Below are 15,498 nucleotides of genomic sequence, written 5' to 3'. Positions count from 1 at the left end.
CTAATTAGGGTCTGTTTCACAATTCACTTTCATTAAAAGAGGAAAAAGTGCAGCTGCTTTTATGTCCGAAACAATAGAAAAACCACATAAATTATGACAGAAATTGCATTTCTGGGTGAATTAATATTAGTGGGAGAGAAAAGGGATTTAATGTGTTTGGGTTTCCGTGCTTTATTTCAGGACCTTTTATTTCCCCGAATTTATACAGGATTTAGACTTTAATTGACTGAATATTTGATTTAATGAGGCTCCGGTGGCTTTAATGAGCCGAAATCAAAGACAAATATTTAAAACCAAAAATGATGAGTGATGTGCCAACAACATTAATGTGCAAATATTAAAGCTTTTGTGATTATTCCTAAATTATATTGTGAGTTAAAGACGTTTCTGCCGGAGATCACCCTGAACCAAAGGAATCGAATGTAAATGAATAAATATATTAATAATACGTTTTTTAAAGTACGTAAAAATACTACAATATTATTATGATGTAATATGCATATGTAGTTTTGCGGCATGTAAATACAGAATTGGTTAAACGTCAGAGTTGAAAGTCTTTTGCATATATGCAAATTGTATAATATTATCGATACACGAATAATAATGACACATAAATAAGTGTGCTTGATTACAGTGGGAAAAGTGTTTGGTAGATATGTTCTTTAAAGTTACCGACAGATTTATAAAATATTATTTAAATAACTTTATACAGCTGTCATATTAAACATACTAAAATAGAGAGATGTGTGTCAGATTTTTCTGTATTTTGATCCATTGACTTGAGCACTTTACAGTAAATGTTTTCTCAAGCTGAGAGTGATTTTTCTGAGATATTCAGCGTGTCATGATGCTGTTGTGGAGATACGTCAGTTGTGTTTAACCTCTTACATCCATAAATGTTTCCTCTTTATCCTGAGTGAATAGTTCCCTTTAGTCTTTAATATTCTGCCATGATGTCTGTCCTTTTCTGGCGTTTCTGTCAGAATCAGAGATTGACGGACGCTAGCAGACGCTCTCTAACCTCAGCAGGTGCAAACGCAGAGACTGCTGGGAAAAACTATCCTGGAGGCTGTTCTGGATTGGCTGTCGCTGGGCAAGTTGCCACTCAATATGCAAATAAGACTCAAGACAAGAGACACTCCCACTCAGTGTGATGATGGAGAAGTTTGGGTATATAGTGTAGACTTTAAATAATGCAGGTGCATTTTGGTGACTAAGCTGCGTTTGGTTAAATGTTTGATCTAACATGCTGGACCTTTTTATTTAACTCAAATATTGTTTGAATATGACTATACTGCTATGAACCCAAAATTTCTTGGAATTTAAAATCGTACAGAATGACTAGTCATGGAGAAAAATTGAAATTTGAGGAAAAAATCAGGGAAAACAATTGTGAAAAAAAAGAATATATATATATATATAAACATCTGCAAGAAAAAAATTATATCTTAGATCTCTGAGATAATAATAATAATAAAAAAGTATAATAAATCCAAATTGGGAAATGAAATGTTCATATTAAAATCTGAGTTTTGTGTCTTTTAGTTCATCTTTATGTTCATGCATTTAGCCGAAGTGAATTGCATTGCATTCAAGTTGAGGGTTCGCTACAAATCACACACATAAGGTGCCTCCCAATTTGTATTTGTGTGCACTGACACTTGGATTTCCTTATCTAGCGGTTGATTAGGTGCATTAATTTTTTATAAATTTCCTGGATTTTCTTCATGATTCAAGCATCCAAGTGTGCTTTTACAGTGATGTGACTTAACTGAAGGACATTGGCTATTTTGAAAAATGTGAGCCTTTTTTCTTGGTCCAGTTTGGTGAACAGATGCATCTTCATCATAGTTTTGGGCGTCTGGGTTTTTGCCCATAATGTGGTTTAGATGAATGCCAAGGGCAGAATGTGTCAGTGCCAGAACCAGCCACTGGCCCAATGGTGCCATAGAGCTCTGTGATGTGCTGCCCTCACACACACACACACACACACACACACACACACACACACTCATTGCACAGCACAGCCCCTCGGCACAAAGCGTTTATCGTCTGCAGCAGCTGTTTGCAAGCTTTTTTGTGTTATTATTTCCAAGGTTGAGTTGGTGCCACATTTATGGAAGCTTGTTTCTGACACAAGATGTCAGCTTTTTATCTCACAATTCTGACTTTTAATTTTGATAAACTCTGAATTGTAGGACACAACCTCGAAATGGAAATGGAAGCTTGGAATTGTTAGATATTAATTCAGAGTAGCGGGATATAAACTTGGAAAAGAGAGAAAACTCAGATTTGTGGGATATAAACTTGGATTTTTTAAGGGATATAAACTCAGAATTGGAATCGTGGGATATTAATTCAGAATTAGGAGATTTAAATTCAGAATTGAAAGACAATCTCAGAATTGCGGCATTTAAACTCAAAATTGTGGGATATAAACTTGGAATTGCAGGATATAAACTTGGAATAGTGGGATATAAACATGGAATTGCGAGATATAAACACGGAATTGAAAGACAAACTAAGACTTGCGGTATATAATCTTGGAATTACAGGACATAAACTTGAAATAGCGGGATATAAATTTGGAATTACAGGATATAAACTTGGAATTGCAGGATATAAACTTGGAATAGTGGGATATAAACAAGGAACTGCAATATATAAACACGGAATTGAAAGACAAACTAAGACTTGCGTATATAATCTTGGAATTATGGGACACAACCTTGAAATAGCAGGATATAAATTTGGAATTACAGGATATAAACTTGGAATTCAGGGATATAAACTCAAAATTGGAATCGTGGCATATTAATTCAGAATTAAGAGACTTAAATTCGGAATTGAAAGACAATCTTAGGATTGCGGCATTTAAACTCAAAATTGTGGGATATAAACTTGGAATAGTGGGATATAAACATGGAATTGCGAGATATAAACACGGAATTGAAAGGCAAACTGAGACTTGCGTATATAATCTTGGAATTACGGGACATAAACTTGAAATAGCGGGATATAAACTTGGAATAGTGGGATATAAACATGGAATTGTGAGATATAAACACGGAATTGAAAGGCAAACTAAGACTTGCGTATATAATCTTGGAATTACGGGACATAAACTTGAAATAGCGGCATATAAACTTGGAATTACAGGATATAAACTTGGAATTCACGGATATAAACTCAAAATTGGAATCGTGGCATATTAATTCGGAATTAAGAGACTTAAATTCGGAATTGAAAGACAATCTTAGGATTGCGGCATTTAAACTCAAAATTGTGGGATATAAACTTGGAATAGTGGGATATAAACATGGAATTGCGAGATATAAACACGGAATTGGAAGGCAAACTGAGACTTGCGTATATAATCTTGGAATTACGGGACATAAACTTGAAATAGCGGGATATAAACTTGGAATTACTGGATATAAACTTGGAATAGTGGGATATAAACATGGAATTGTGAGATATAAACACGGAATTGAAAGGCAAACTAAGACTTGCGTATATAATCTTGGAATTACGGGACATAAACTTGAAATAGCGGCATATAAACTTGGAATTACAGGATATAAACTTGAAATTGCGGGATTTAATCTTGGAATTACAGGATACTGGTTTGGAATTGTGAGATGTAAACTTGGAAATGCGGAATATAAACTCAGAATTATGGGATATAAATGCTATACAATTTTTTGTGAGTTTCTGGAGTAAAAGAATGACATAGAAACCACTAAACTTTCTTTTTTTGTTGTTGGAATGACATTTGCAAACAAAGGAGGGAAGAGAGAATCTAGTTAAAAAAATCTGAATATGTACATTCTATCATCATTTACTCACACACTCAGAAGACAGCAGCGTGAACATCCTTCAGCACATCAGACATCAGCACACATTCTTCATCCATAAATCTGGCATGTTGATGTTGTTTGTGCATCCATTCATTTGGCTGCAGTGAAAAGACTCTCAGGCAGCCGGCTGTCAGATGTCAGTGGTGTTTTGATGACTCTTTAGATTTCTTTATTTCTTTTTTCTGCGCTCACATTAAGACGCCGGGTCGCTCGTCATCTATTAGACATGGTCACTGACAGCTTCTTATTTTCCAGACCATTTGCTCTGAAGAAAGACTCGACACATGCAGAGAGATGGACACTGATGAGAAACGAGTGATTGAAGAGAATATTTGACTCGGTCTAGATGACTGCGGTTCGACGGGACCTGACAAACTTGTTGTGGTACTTTAATAAACATTCAAATATTTTCAAAGTAGAGCCACAAGTTTTACATGTTAATATGAGACTGATTAAGAAAACAAGATCATGCAATGATTATGAAAAAAAAATATTGAGATAAATAATTATTGTGCCACGTTTTGTTTTGTTTGTTTGTCCTATTTGCTTTCATTGTTGTATCAGAAACCAATCACATTTCTTGTGGGTACAAAATAATCTTTTATTAGTGATGCACGGATACTACATTTTTCACAATGGTTCTGTCAATGCAAATATTGATAGATTGATGGTAATAAAATAAATAAAAAATGAAATATGCATTAAAATATACATAAATAATTAAGATTTAATAAGCTCCTTTCTAGTTTTCTACTTTGTCTACGTAAATTTATATCCAATAATGACACTGTAAACTTCATTCCTTTAACAAATTCCAGCTGCAGTTTTCTGTCCATATGCATTAAAAGTGCATTAATTTTGTTTGTCGTAGTATTTTCTGTGATACAGAACAGATGCTGCACATAGTATCTACAGTATATGTTATTTAAGCGGAAGTGAGTCCCTCTGAACCGCACGTGTGTGTGTGTGTGTGTGTGTGTGATGAATGACGTCATGTCTCTCTGTGTCTGAGATCAGCGTCTGTGGCTCTGAAAGCCTCTATGAGACGGTTATTACGCTGCACTTTTCAGTCGAGCGTCTCTAAAGTGCGGCTCAGGTCAGTCATGAACGCTAATTAATAGTGATCCGTCTCCTGTACGTTAGCGCGAGTACCACAGATGTCGAGATGGTGCATATATAACTCATAGGTCCGGGAATGAAAAGACAACGGACGGTAAATTCAATTCCTCTCCCATCCATCCCTGAGGATCGCTCCAGGAACTCCCATCATCCTCTCTGGCTTATTCCATTTTTCTCAGCATAGACTAACATGTCGGAAAAGGTCGTTATTGCACTTATGGCCAGTTAATTAGGCTTGTAAAGATGACATGGGGTGCACGAGTGGTCCCTGGTGTGTGCGAAGCCTCAGTCCCTGATCGAGAGCACAAGAAGCCGACACATAATGAGAGACATTGAACAGTGAACAGACTCTCTTAAATCAATTTACTTTTCAAGTAAATGCATCCTTATTCATGAATTTGTAGATATTATTTATACTAGAAAGCAAGGCAAAAATGTCAAGGAAGTAAGATTACATTTTTGTTGTTTTTTGCAGTGAGCTGATGCTGTATTAAACTTTTATAGTGTTTTATTTTTCTCATGAGGTCCAGTTATAATGTTCGTGCATCTTTAGTCATAATAATCCCACAGGCTATATGCAGTACCTTAAGACTTCTCTATATAAATGTGTTTTGTTATTGTGTAAGATCTTTGCTAGTGTAAAGAGTGACAGCACTTCTATGCATGCGGGTTTATGTTTTTTATAGTTATCAAATCTGTATTTTCAGCATCATTACTCCAGTCTTCAGTGTCACATGATCCTTGAGAAATCATTCTGTTTAGATCACATTTCCGATTATTATCAATGTGAAAACATCCCAATATTTTTGTGGAAACCATAGTATACTTTATTTTACAGGATTCACAGATGAATGGAAAGTTCAAAAGAACAGCATTTATTTGCAAAATCAGAAACCTATTGTAACATAAATGCCTTTTAATGTTTATCTTTCAGCTACTTTTCTTTTTCTCAGCCGTGTCTTATCTATATCTCAGTTATATCTCAGCTGTATTTTGTCCTTATCTCAGTTATATCTCAGCTGTATTTTGTCCTTATCTCAGTTATATCTCAGCCGTTTCTCAGCTATATCTCAGTTATGTCTCAGTTATTTCTTGGCCATATCTCAGCCATATCTCAACTATATCTCAGCCATATCTCAGTTATATCTCAGCCATATCTCAGCCATATCTCAGCCATATCTCAGCTATATCTCAGTTTTATCTCAGCTATATCTCAGTTATGTCTCAGTTATTTCTTTGCCATATCTCAACCATATCTCAACTATATCTCAGCTATATCTTGGCCATATCTCAGCCATATCTCAGCCATATCTCAGCCATATCCTCAGCCATATCTCGGTTATATCTCAGCTATATCTCAGTAATATCTCAGCCATATCTCAGCAATATCTCAGCCATGTCTCAGCCATATCTCAGCCATATCTCAGCTATATCTCAGCAATATCTCAGCCATATCTCAGCCATATCTCAGCAATATCTCAGCAATATCTCAGCCATATCTCAGCCATATCTCAGCAATATCTCAGCTATATCTCAGCAATATCTCAGCCATATCTCAGCCATATCTCAGCTATATCTCAGCAATATCTCAGCAATATCTCAGCCATATCTCAGCCATATCTCAGCTATATCTCAGCAATATCTCAGCCATATCTCAGCCATATCTCAGCAATATCTCAGCCATATCTCAGCTATATCTCAGCAATATCTCAGCCATATCTCAGCTATATCTCAGCCATATCTCAGCTATATCTCAGCCATATCTCATCCATATCTCAGCCATATCTCAGCCATATCTCAGCTATATCTCAGCTATATCTCAGCCATATCTCAGCCATATCTCAGCCATATCTCAGCCATATCTCAGCTATATCTCAGCCATATCTCATCCATATCTCAGCCATATCTCAGCTATATCTCAGCCATATCTCAGCCATATCTCAGCTATATCTCAGCCATATCTCAGCCATATCTCAGCTATATCTCAGCTATATCTCAGCTATATCTCAGCCATATCTAAGCCATATCTCAGCCATATCTCAGCTATATCTCAGCTATATCTCAGCCATATCTAAGCCATATCTCGGCCATATCTCAGCCATATCTCAGCTATATCTCAGCTATATCTCAGCCATATCTCAGCTATATCTCAGCCATATCTAAGCCATATCTCGGCTATATCTCGGCTATATCTCAGCCATATCTCAGCTATATCTCAGCCATATCTCAGCCATATCTCAGCTATATCGCACCCATATCTCAGCCATATATCGGCTATATCTTGGCCATATCTCAGCTATATCTCAGCTATATCTCATCCATATCTCAGCTATTTCTCAGCTATTTCTCAGCAATTTCTCAGTTATATCTTGGCCATATCTCAGCTATTTCTCAGCAATTTCTCTGTTATATCTTTGCCATATCTCAGCTACATTTCAGTCACATCTCAGCTGTATATTGGCTGTATCTCAGCTATATCTCAGATGTGTCTCGGCTATATCTTGGCTATTTTTTAGTTATATATCAGCTTTTTCTCAGCTCTATCTAAGCTGTGTTTCAGCTATATCCCAGTTAAATCTCAGCTATATTTCAGTTAAATCTCAGCTATATCTCAGATGTCTTGTGTTGAGTGAGAGTGATGGTCACTGATCTCTTCTTCTCAGGATGAGCGTCGTGTCCCGAAGCTCTTTGAGAGTTTGTATGCATAATGTAAAGCTCTGGTACAGTAGAGAAGACAGATGATGAGTCTGGGGTCACACCAGCGCAAGCTCCATCAAAGCTTCTTATGTAAGACTGAGAGAATACAAGCTGTCAGGCAGAAAAGATGAAGCGCTGAGGGAGAACTGATGAATGAGGGATACCGGTGTGTGTTGAGATGAACGAATCAAGCTCACATCACAGGAAAAGCAGTCTATAATGTGCTTTTGTAGAGCATTACAAACCTGAAACCAAGAATCCAACCGTGATTTCTCATGTTCACATTGTGCTTTATACTTTAGAACTTTTTCTTCCTTTGAACTTTTTGATGTCTTCAGCAATTTTTACTCAGTTCAGTTTTAAAAAGATCTGACAAAACCATAAAATGTGGTTATCAAGGCATGAAATATTGATTACTGGCTCTCCAGCTATTTCATTGGCATGAAAGGATTATGATATTAACACAGTGCTGAAGTGCCTTTTCTGTACGAACATTCAATTAAGCAGCAGAAAGTACAGTAAAACAGACTTGTATAATACAGAAATGGCACATTAGGAGCGTTACACACGAGAGAGGCTCTGAAGGAGTGTTTGATAGATAGGATTGATTTCTGAAATCACAAATTCATCAGCATTTCTGAAAGTTTGTATGAGTGTCTTTAATGCCAAAGAAGATTTCATCACTGTATTTTTTTTTTGTCTTATTTTGTGTTTGACTTTTCCAGAATAAATGCCTAAATGAAGATGCATTTACTTGACTTAGGATATTATTATAATTAAAAAGTATTACAATTAGGTGTTTTTATGTTTAAAGCAAGTATTTGCAAAATGTACTTTTGATGTAGTTTATTTGTCTGACGCCATGGACATTTTTAAAGCATAAAATCACCTAATATTTATAATTTTTTTCCAACAACAGTACACAAGTCATTTTGCTTTTCAAGTACAAATATTGTAAAAAACAAACAAACAACAACAACAAAAAATTTTAAATATATTTTAAAGGTTTATATTTTTGTCATTTTGTCTTGTGGAGAATTAGCTTTTTCTTTCTCAACAAACTAAAAAAAAGATTTATTAATATTTTGTCTTTTGCCCTTTTGCCTTTTGTTTTTCATTTCTGGAACCAATGCTTATGCATTTTTAAAACAAGATGCATTTTTGAGGAGTAAAATGACTTATATTAGATCTAGTTTTTTTATAAAAATGTGTTTAAAAATGTGTATATGCTTAAAATATCTGTATATGAGTTTAGTTCCAGAATAAAATTAAGTCTGGGCTGTTTTAACTGAAAGAAAGTTGCTCTGACATATCTTATAATTAGTGCTGACAAATGATTAATCATCCAAAATCAAAGTTTTTGTTTACATAACATATGCATGTGTGCTGTGTATATTTATTTTGTACATATAAATACACACACATGCATGTATATATTTAAGAAAAATATTACATTATATATATATATATATATATATATATATATATATATATATATATATATATATATATATATATATATATATATATATACTCAGACCTATGGTGCATACAGATAACACTAATGGTGGAATGTAAAAATATTAATAAATACATTACAATATAAAATAAAACTATACAAATGTACAAATAAAGACATGGAAAAAAAGATGCATAAGGGTATGTTCACACTTGGTGTCTTTTAACAAGAAGTTGAAGAGCTTTTGTGTTAGTTAAATAGAAATCTGGCAGTGTTTTGGTTACGAATAGATTACAAGCTTTTGTTGCTATGACAACAGCTGCAACAGTAGCTTAGTGCTGTGTGCTGTCGAGAAAGTTGGCTCTTGAAGTTAATGGGGAGGAGAATGTCGGATCAGAACAGCGTTTGTGGGTGTGTGACATTATACAGGAGAGGAGACAGTATGGTGCTTACAACAGTTTAATTCAGGAGCTCCTATTGGATGATGCACTGTAAGAGCAATATTTTAGGCTAGATAGAGTTTTGTGCCCATATCATAAACTCTTTGTGCTCTGAAACTAGTACAATATATCTACCCCTCATCTTCCCCATTTTTTTCTTGTTGTTATGGAAACGACTCGCCACTTGCTTGTCATTGGTCAGCTGTCAAAAAGGTGCTTGTCATAGGGCTTTTTTTTTTTTTTTTTTTTTAATTGAACTTTTTTCCAACTTGAAAAGACGCAATGAGCTGCAAAAAAGTCACCGGTGGTGGGATAAAAATATATAAAAAATCCTCAGAACTTTTTTGTAAACATGGATTACTCCATAGGATTAATAGCAGATAGAGTGCAAACAAAGTCTTCAAAGAAAGTCTGTTCGGCCTCATTTGCAACCCTAAAATCTCAAAAAATGCCTTAGAAACTCACAATTAAATTACAAATCTATGTCAAACAACAACAATCTGAAATCAACTGCCCTTTGAATGTTGTTTCTTATGATTAAATAGCGTTTAATATTTGTATTTCTCAAAGTAGACCAGCCAATCATAAGCACGATATAACTGTACCTTGAAAAACAAACATTTAAACAGTATTTGAGCGTACGAAGCAACATTTAAGGGGCAGTTCATTTCAGATTTGTGTTTCTATTGGAACCAGGGCTTCTATCAGCCGCTGCGGTGATGCAATGACTTTACCAGTCAGTGATTGGCTCTTTAAATTAAGAAGGCGGGACTATTCTGCCATACATACTGCGTGTTGCAGTTTCTCCTATACATAGTATAGTCTTTGTATTTCTACCGTCTTTGGTGAAAAATACGAGGTGATATAAATAATGAGTGAAAGTGAAGTAAAGTGTTTCTCTCTCTCTGTCTCTCTCTCTGTCAGAAGACCGGAAGCTGTTTGTGGGCATGCTGGGGAAGCAGCAGGGTGAAGAAGATGTGCGGCGTCTGTTCGGTTCGTTCGGACAGATAGAGGAGTGCACCGTGCTGCGGGGGCCTGATGGGGCCAGTAAGGGTCAGCACCGACACAACTCTCTGACACACCACCATCGACCCTCATTACACCTCTGTTACACAAACACACGACTATTCAGGGCTGCGTTTCCCTTACAGTGACATAACTCGCTGATTAACCACCATAGTGTGCTAGTCTAGACATTTGAACCACATTAGTTCAGTCTCCAGAAGTTTTCTGTATCAAAATATATGTGTTTACCAGCCAATAAATACTTATCTGGTTGAAACTACTGTTTGATAAAGGTGATGTGAAACATAGAAATTAGGGTTGCATTAAATTTCTGAATTTTGGAATATTCCAGGAATTTTTTGAAAGTTCCCGGGAAATTTTCAACCCGTTTGCAACCCTAATAGAAATGCACGTAAAATTGTTCTGGAGCAATTAAATGTGTTTTATTACTGATGCAACTTCCAGAACGTATCATTGCAAATTATATTCCCTTTTGAATTGGACATTCAATTTAAGTTTATTTGTGTTGCGCTTTTTACGATGCAAATCGTTGCAAAGCAGATTTACAGGAAATTAAAGTTTCTATATTATATTTAGTAATAGCTTATCAGTGGTTGACGTCTCAAGTTGACATCATTGCATACAAGACGGGAAATTCAGTGGAATATTATTATTTACAAAGTTCTACTGCTTTATTTGATGTTTGATTCATGCATCATACTTTATTTATGTACATGCACGCTCCTTTAAAAAACTATTGTTTTAAAAAAAATACACATATTTAAATGAGTTTACATTTCAATAGAATGGAAGATATAGATTGCACTGCATGATAACTTGCTTATTGTGCCCAAGAGCTGAATTTATGTAAGCCTATATATCTCACTAACAAGAAACTATGCTTCTCACCCTTTTTTTTCTTTCTTTTTTCATGCGGGGGCAGTGAAAAAACATTTTATAATAATTAAGATTATGTAAAATTATTAGTTTATCATTTTAAATATTTAATGCTTATTTATAATATATTATTGTTTAAAATATTAAATAATATTTGTAAGCTTGGATATGCACGAAAGGCATCGAATAAGGTGATTACATTTACATGCAAAGCAAAGTTGGGATAACAATTAAATCTCTAGTTGCATATTAATTAACACGGTTTAAGTAGTTGTCTTATTTATTCAAATATGCAGAATGCAATTCAGTGCTCTTGATGTGACCCTAACTGGAAGCTAGTGATATCAAGCAGAACAATTAAACCCCTTTTCAACCCTAGATAACTTTATTTAACATGCAGTAGACGGAAATCATGTGAAAACAATTTTATTGAACTTAAAAACATAATGCATACTGCTCCATATGCTTGCATTCAATTGTCACATGGATGCATTTTGCACATTTATTTTGCATTTGTGCATTTGTCAGATGCTTATCTGTTTGCTTGTTTGATTATTTGGCGGGAGTGTTTAAAACTTGTCGGGGTTCAGACATTTACACACTTCAGCTTTAACACGAATCTAGAGAAGACACACTTGAGATAAGAGGCTCTCCTTCGAAACATCTGAGAAACAAGGGCTTCATTTGTTCTCCGTTTAATTTCATAGCAGCGCTAGTTAAGATGTTGTCACTGCTGTCCAGATGAATTCACCTCCAAATGTTTCTCCTCGAATCAGGAAGAGATCTTAGAAGTGTTTTCCCTAACCATGAGATCTGAGATCCTCAAACATGTGCTGTCATGTCTAAAGCCTTTCTCATCTCCTGAAGTGTTGCTTCAGTGTTGTCTTATGAAAGTGTGTCAGTCTCTCTGGCATTAATGCATCTTGTTTGTGGAGAATAAAAGTCATTTTCATTGGCTAGGCTTTTGGGGTCAGGGAGGTTTGATGATTGTGGGTTTGAGATGGATGTTTGTGCCGTGTTTCCTCCCAGCAAACCTGCTCCAGTTATTCTCTCTGGAAAGGTTAAAGCGTTCAGACACACACACACACACACACACACACACATTCAGAGACGCCACCAGCCTGACGGCTCTTTACGGGTTCTGAGGAAAAAAGCGCTCTCAAACTGAATGATTATATCACAGTTTCACATCACACACTGATTTATTATTATTCTTTCAGTCCACTCTGCTTTTTTCTGTTTGAGGAAGTTTGCATCTCATTGACAGACTGTGTGTGTTAATATAGAATTGGTTTGGAAACAAACAAACAAACCAATGAATAAATAAACAATTTCTCAGTTTTTGTTACCGTAGTAAAAGCTTTAACTCTCTGTCTGTAGTGACGTCATGATGGTTAAATGTGTTTGAATCCTTTCTAATTGACTCAGATTCACTCTTTTCCCAAACACACCGAGCAAATCCAGCACAGATCACAGCAGGGAAACACAACACTTCCTGTGGCATCAGCAGAACTGCTTTAGTTTCTTTTCTGGTCTGTTTATAAAGAAAGACTTACTCTCATATATTTTTGGTGGAAACTGTGACACATTTTCTTTTTCAGCATTCACAGATGAATAGAAAATCCAAAAGAACAGCATTTAGTTGAAATAACAGTATAAATGTCTTTACTGGCTCTTTTGAACAATTTAATGCATCTAATAAAAGTATTAATTTACTTTTGAACAGTAGTTATGTTAACAAATAATCCAAGCTACCGCTATTTTTCTTGATTATTGCATTTATTTCATAAACTATGGCAGTATTTCCTCTAGTTTGCTCTAGCGACAGAGCAGAAAGTGCATGATTATAACTGATGAAGTCTCTCAGTCTTCACCAGAGTGGACTGACCTCTCTCTCTGTGTGTTTCTCTGCGCAGGCTGTGCTTTTGTGAAGTTCTCCAGTCATGCAGAAGCCCAGGCAGCGATTAACAGTCTCCACGGCAGACAGACCATGCTGGTGAGCATCTCACACACACACACACTCACACTCACACACACACACACACATGTTTGTTTTTGTGTAAAGTGTGTTCATCCCATAGGTGTAATGGTTTTTATTCTGTAGAAACTGTATATTCTATGTCCCTTCACCAACCCTACACCTAACCCTAACCCTCACAGGAAACTTTGTGCATTTTTACTTTCTCAAAAAAACTCATTCTGTATGATTTATAAGTGTTTTGAAAAATGGGGACATGGGTTATGTCCTCATAAGTCACCCTCTCCTTGTAATACCTGTGTCATACCCATGTCATTATACACACACACACACACACACACACACACTCACACACACACACACACACACACACACACACACATACACACACACACACTCACTTCAAATAAAGGTTATTCAAGTAGATTTTACACACACAAGCTAATAAAAAATAGCAAAGTTGTAATGTTATGTTGCATTCTGTTTCTTTGTGAAATTTAATAGCAATTTCTGAGTGAAACATTTTTCAGTATATGTGGTTTAGAAATTGCTGTTCTCACTGAGTACAAATAATAATCAAAACTATTTGGTTATACAGTTATAGTTATCAATTAAATCAAGGCAACTATAATAAAAAAAAGTTCATAACTGACCTCTTATTTATGCAAAGTAAAAATTATTTTGATTCTGATTGGGGTGATTTTTAGACTTGCTTTCAGAGAATATACCTGGAGTTATATGTGTGTGTGTGCGTGTGTGTGTGTGTGTTCAGGGCGCGTCGTCCAGTCTGGTGGTGAAGTTTGCAGACACCGATAAGGAACGGACACTGCGCCGGATGCATCAGATGGCCGGTCAGCTCGGCATCTTCAGTCCCATGACCATCCAGTTTGGAGCGTATGGAGCTTACACACACGCTGTGAGTCACACACACACACACACACACACACAAACACACATTTCCAGTCTTTGTGAGGTCCTGTTTCAGTGATGCGGAAAACATGGACAGAATCACGGAATCCAGTCATAATAATGGAATGTAGACTATAATGCAGAATGTCATGGAACTTGGCAAAGTTTGGATGAATAAATCAAAAATAGAGCTGTACACTTAATCAAATTGTGATATGGTCCAATGTCTGCCAATATTAAAGATTAAAAAGACTGATGTTTATTTTGATTTTTAAAGTCTTAAAAAAAAGATTTCACAAGGCCCTAAACATTTTATTTTTGTTAAATGTTTAATACATTTTTGTTAAATTGTTCAATGTTTCTTTATTGCAATTAATTGTACATGCTTTTTGATAACTAAAATTTAGTTTCAACATTAAAATGAAATCTAGGAAAAAATTTAACCAGGAAAAAGGGAATCCAGTGAAATATCAAACAGAAGGAAACAAAAGAATCCATAAAAATTCATACAGGGGAAAAATGGGATCTAGAAAAAAAAAAAAAACTAATTTAGAAAAATTAATGCGTACAAATTTAATTTGGGGAAATTAAACAGAATTTTCGAAAATACAAAATGGAATTCAAACACCCCTAGACTTGTTAAAATAAATTAGGATTTGTTGATGTGTAGGATCTTTGTTCAGCTCATCTTCTTCATTATCTTTCTGAAGTTTACAATCAGTATTTAACATATTAAATGAAACGCATGGACAATTCTTGATCATGTGTTTTTTATTTTCTGGAAAACGATGTCCTTTAAGACATTAAGTCTTGCTTTCTGAGGATTTGAGTTTAAGCTTAAAGCAACAACAAGTATCTGTCAACAGGGTAAAAAAAAAAAACTTGATTTCCCTATGAATTAATTAATTAAAAAAAAATGTGTGTGTGTGTGTGTGTGTGTGTGTGTGTGTGTGTGTGTGTGTGTGTGTGATATGCAGCAGATCCTGCAGCAGCAGCAGGTGGCGCTCATGGCAGCGACGCAGGGCTCGTATCTTAACCCCATGGCTGCCATCACCGCCGCTCAGATGCAGCAGATAGCAGCGTTCAACCTCAACGGCCTGGTGGCTGCCCCCATGACACCATCTTCAGGTACAC

At 35.6% G+C, this 15,498-nt stretch overlaps 1 protein-coding gene across 1 annotated transcript in view; it reads left to right on the top strand.

Annotated features, from left to right (window-relative positions):
• Window positions 1-15,498, top strand: part of LOC127977871 (CUGBP Elav-like family member 4) — a 68,075-nt gene that overhangs the window by 37,360 nt on the left and 15,217 nt on the right. Inside the window, exons 4-7 of the mRNA XM_052583055.1 lie at window positions 10,500-10,628; window positions 13,394-13,473; window positions 14,228-14,371; window positions 15,342-15,492. Of these exons, the coding sequence (XP_052439015.1) occupies window positions 10,500-10,628; window positions 13,394-13,473; window positions 14,228-14,371; window positions 15,342-15,492 (504 nt within the window). The remainder of the gene's footprint in view (window positions 1-10,499; window positions 10,629-13,393; window positions 13,474-14,227; window positions 14,372-15,341; window positions 15,493-15,498) is intronic.

Source organism: Carassius gibelio, chromosome B18 (genome assembly GCF_023724105.1).
Source record: "Carassius gibelio isolate Cgi1373 ecotype wild population from Czech Republic chromosome B18, carGib1.2-hapl.c, whole genome shotgun sequence".
Taxonomy (NCBI): Eukaryota; Metazoa; Chordata; class Actinopteri; order Cypriniformes; family Cyprinidae; genus Carassius; species Carassius gibelio.
Note: the sequence above shows the minus strand (reverse complement) of the source record. Positions and strands in the feature narration are given on the sequence as shown.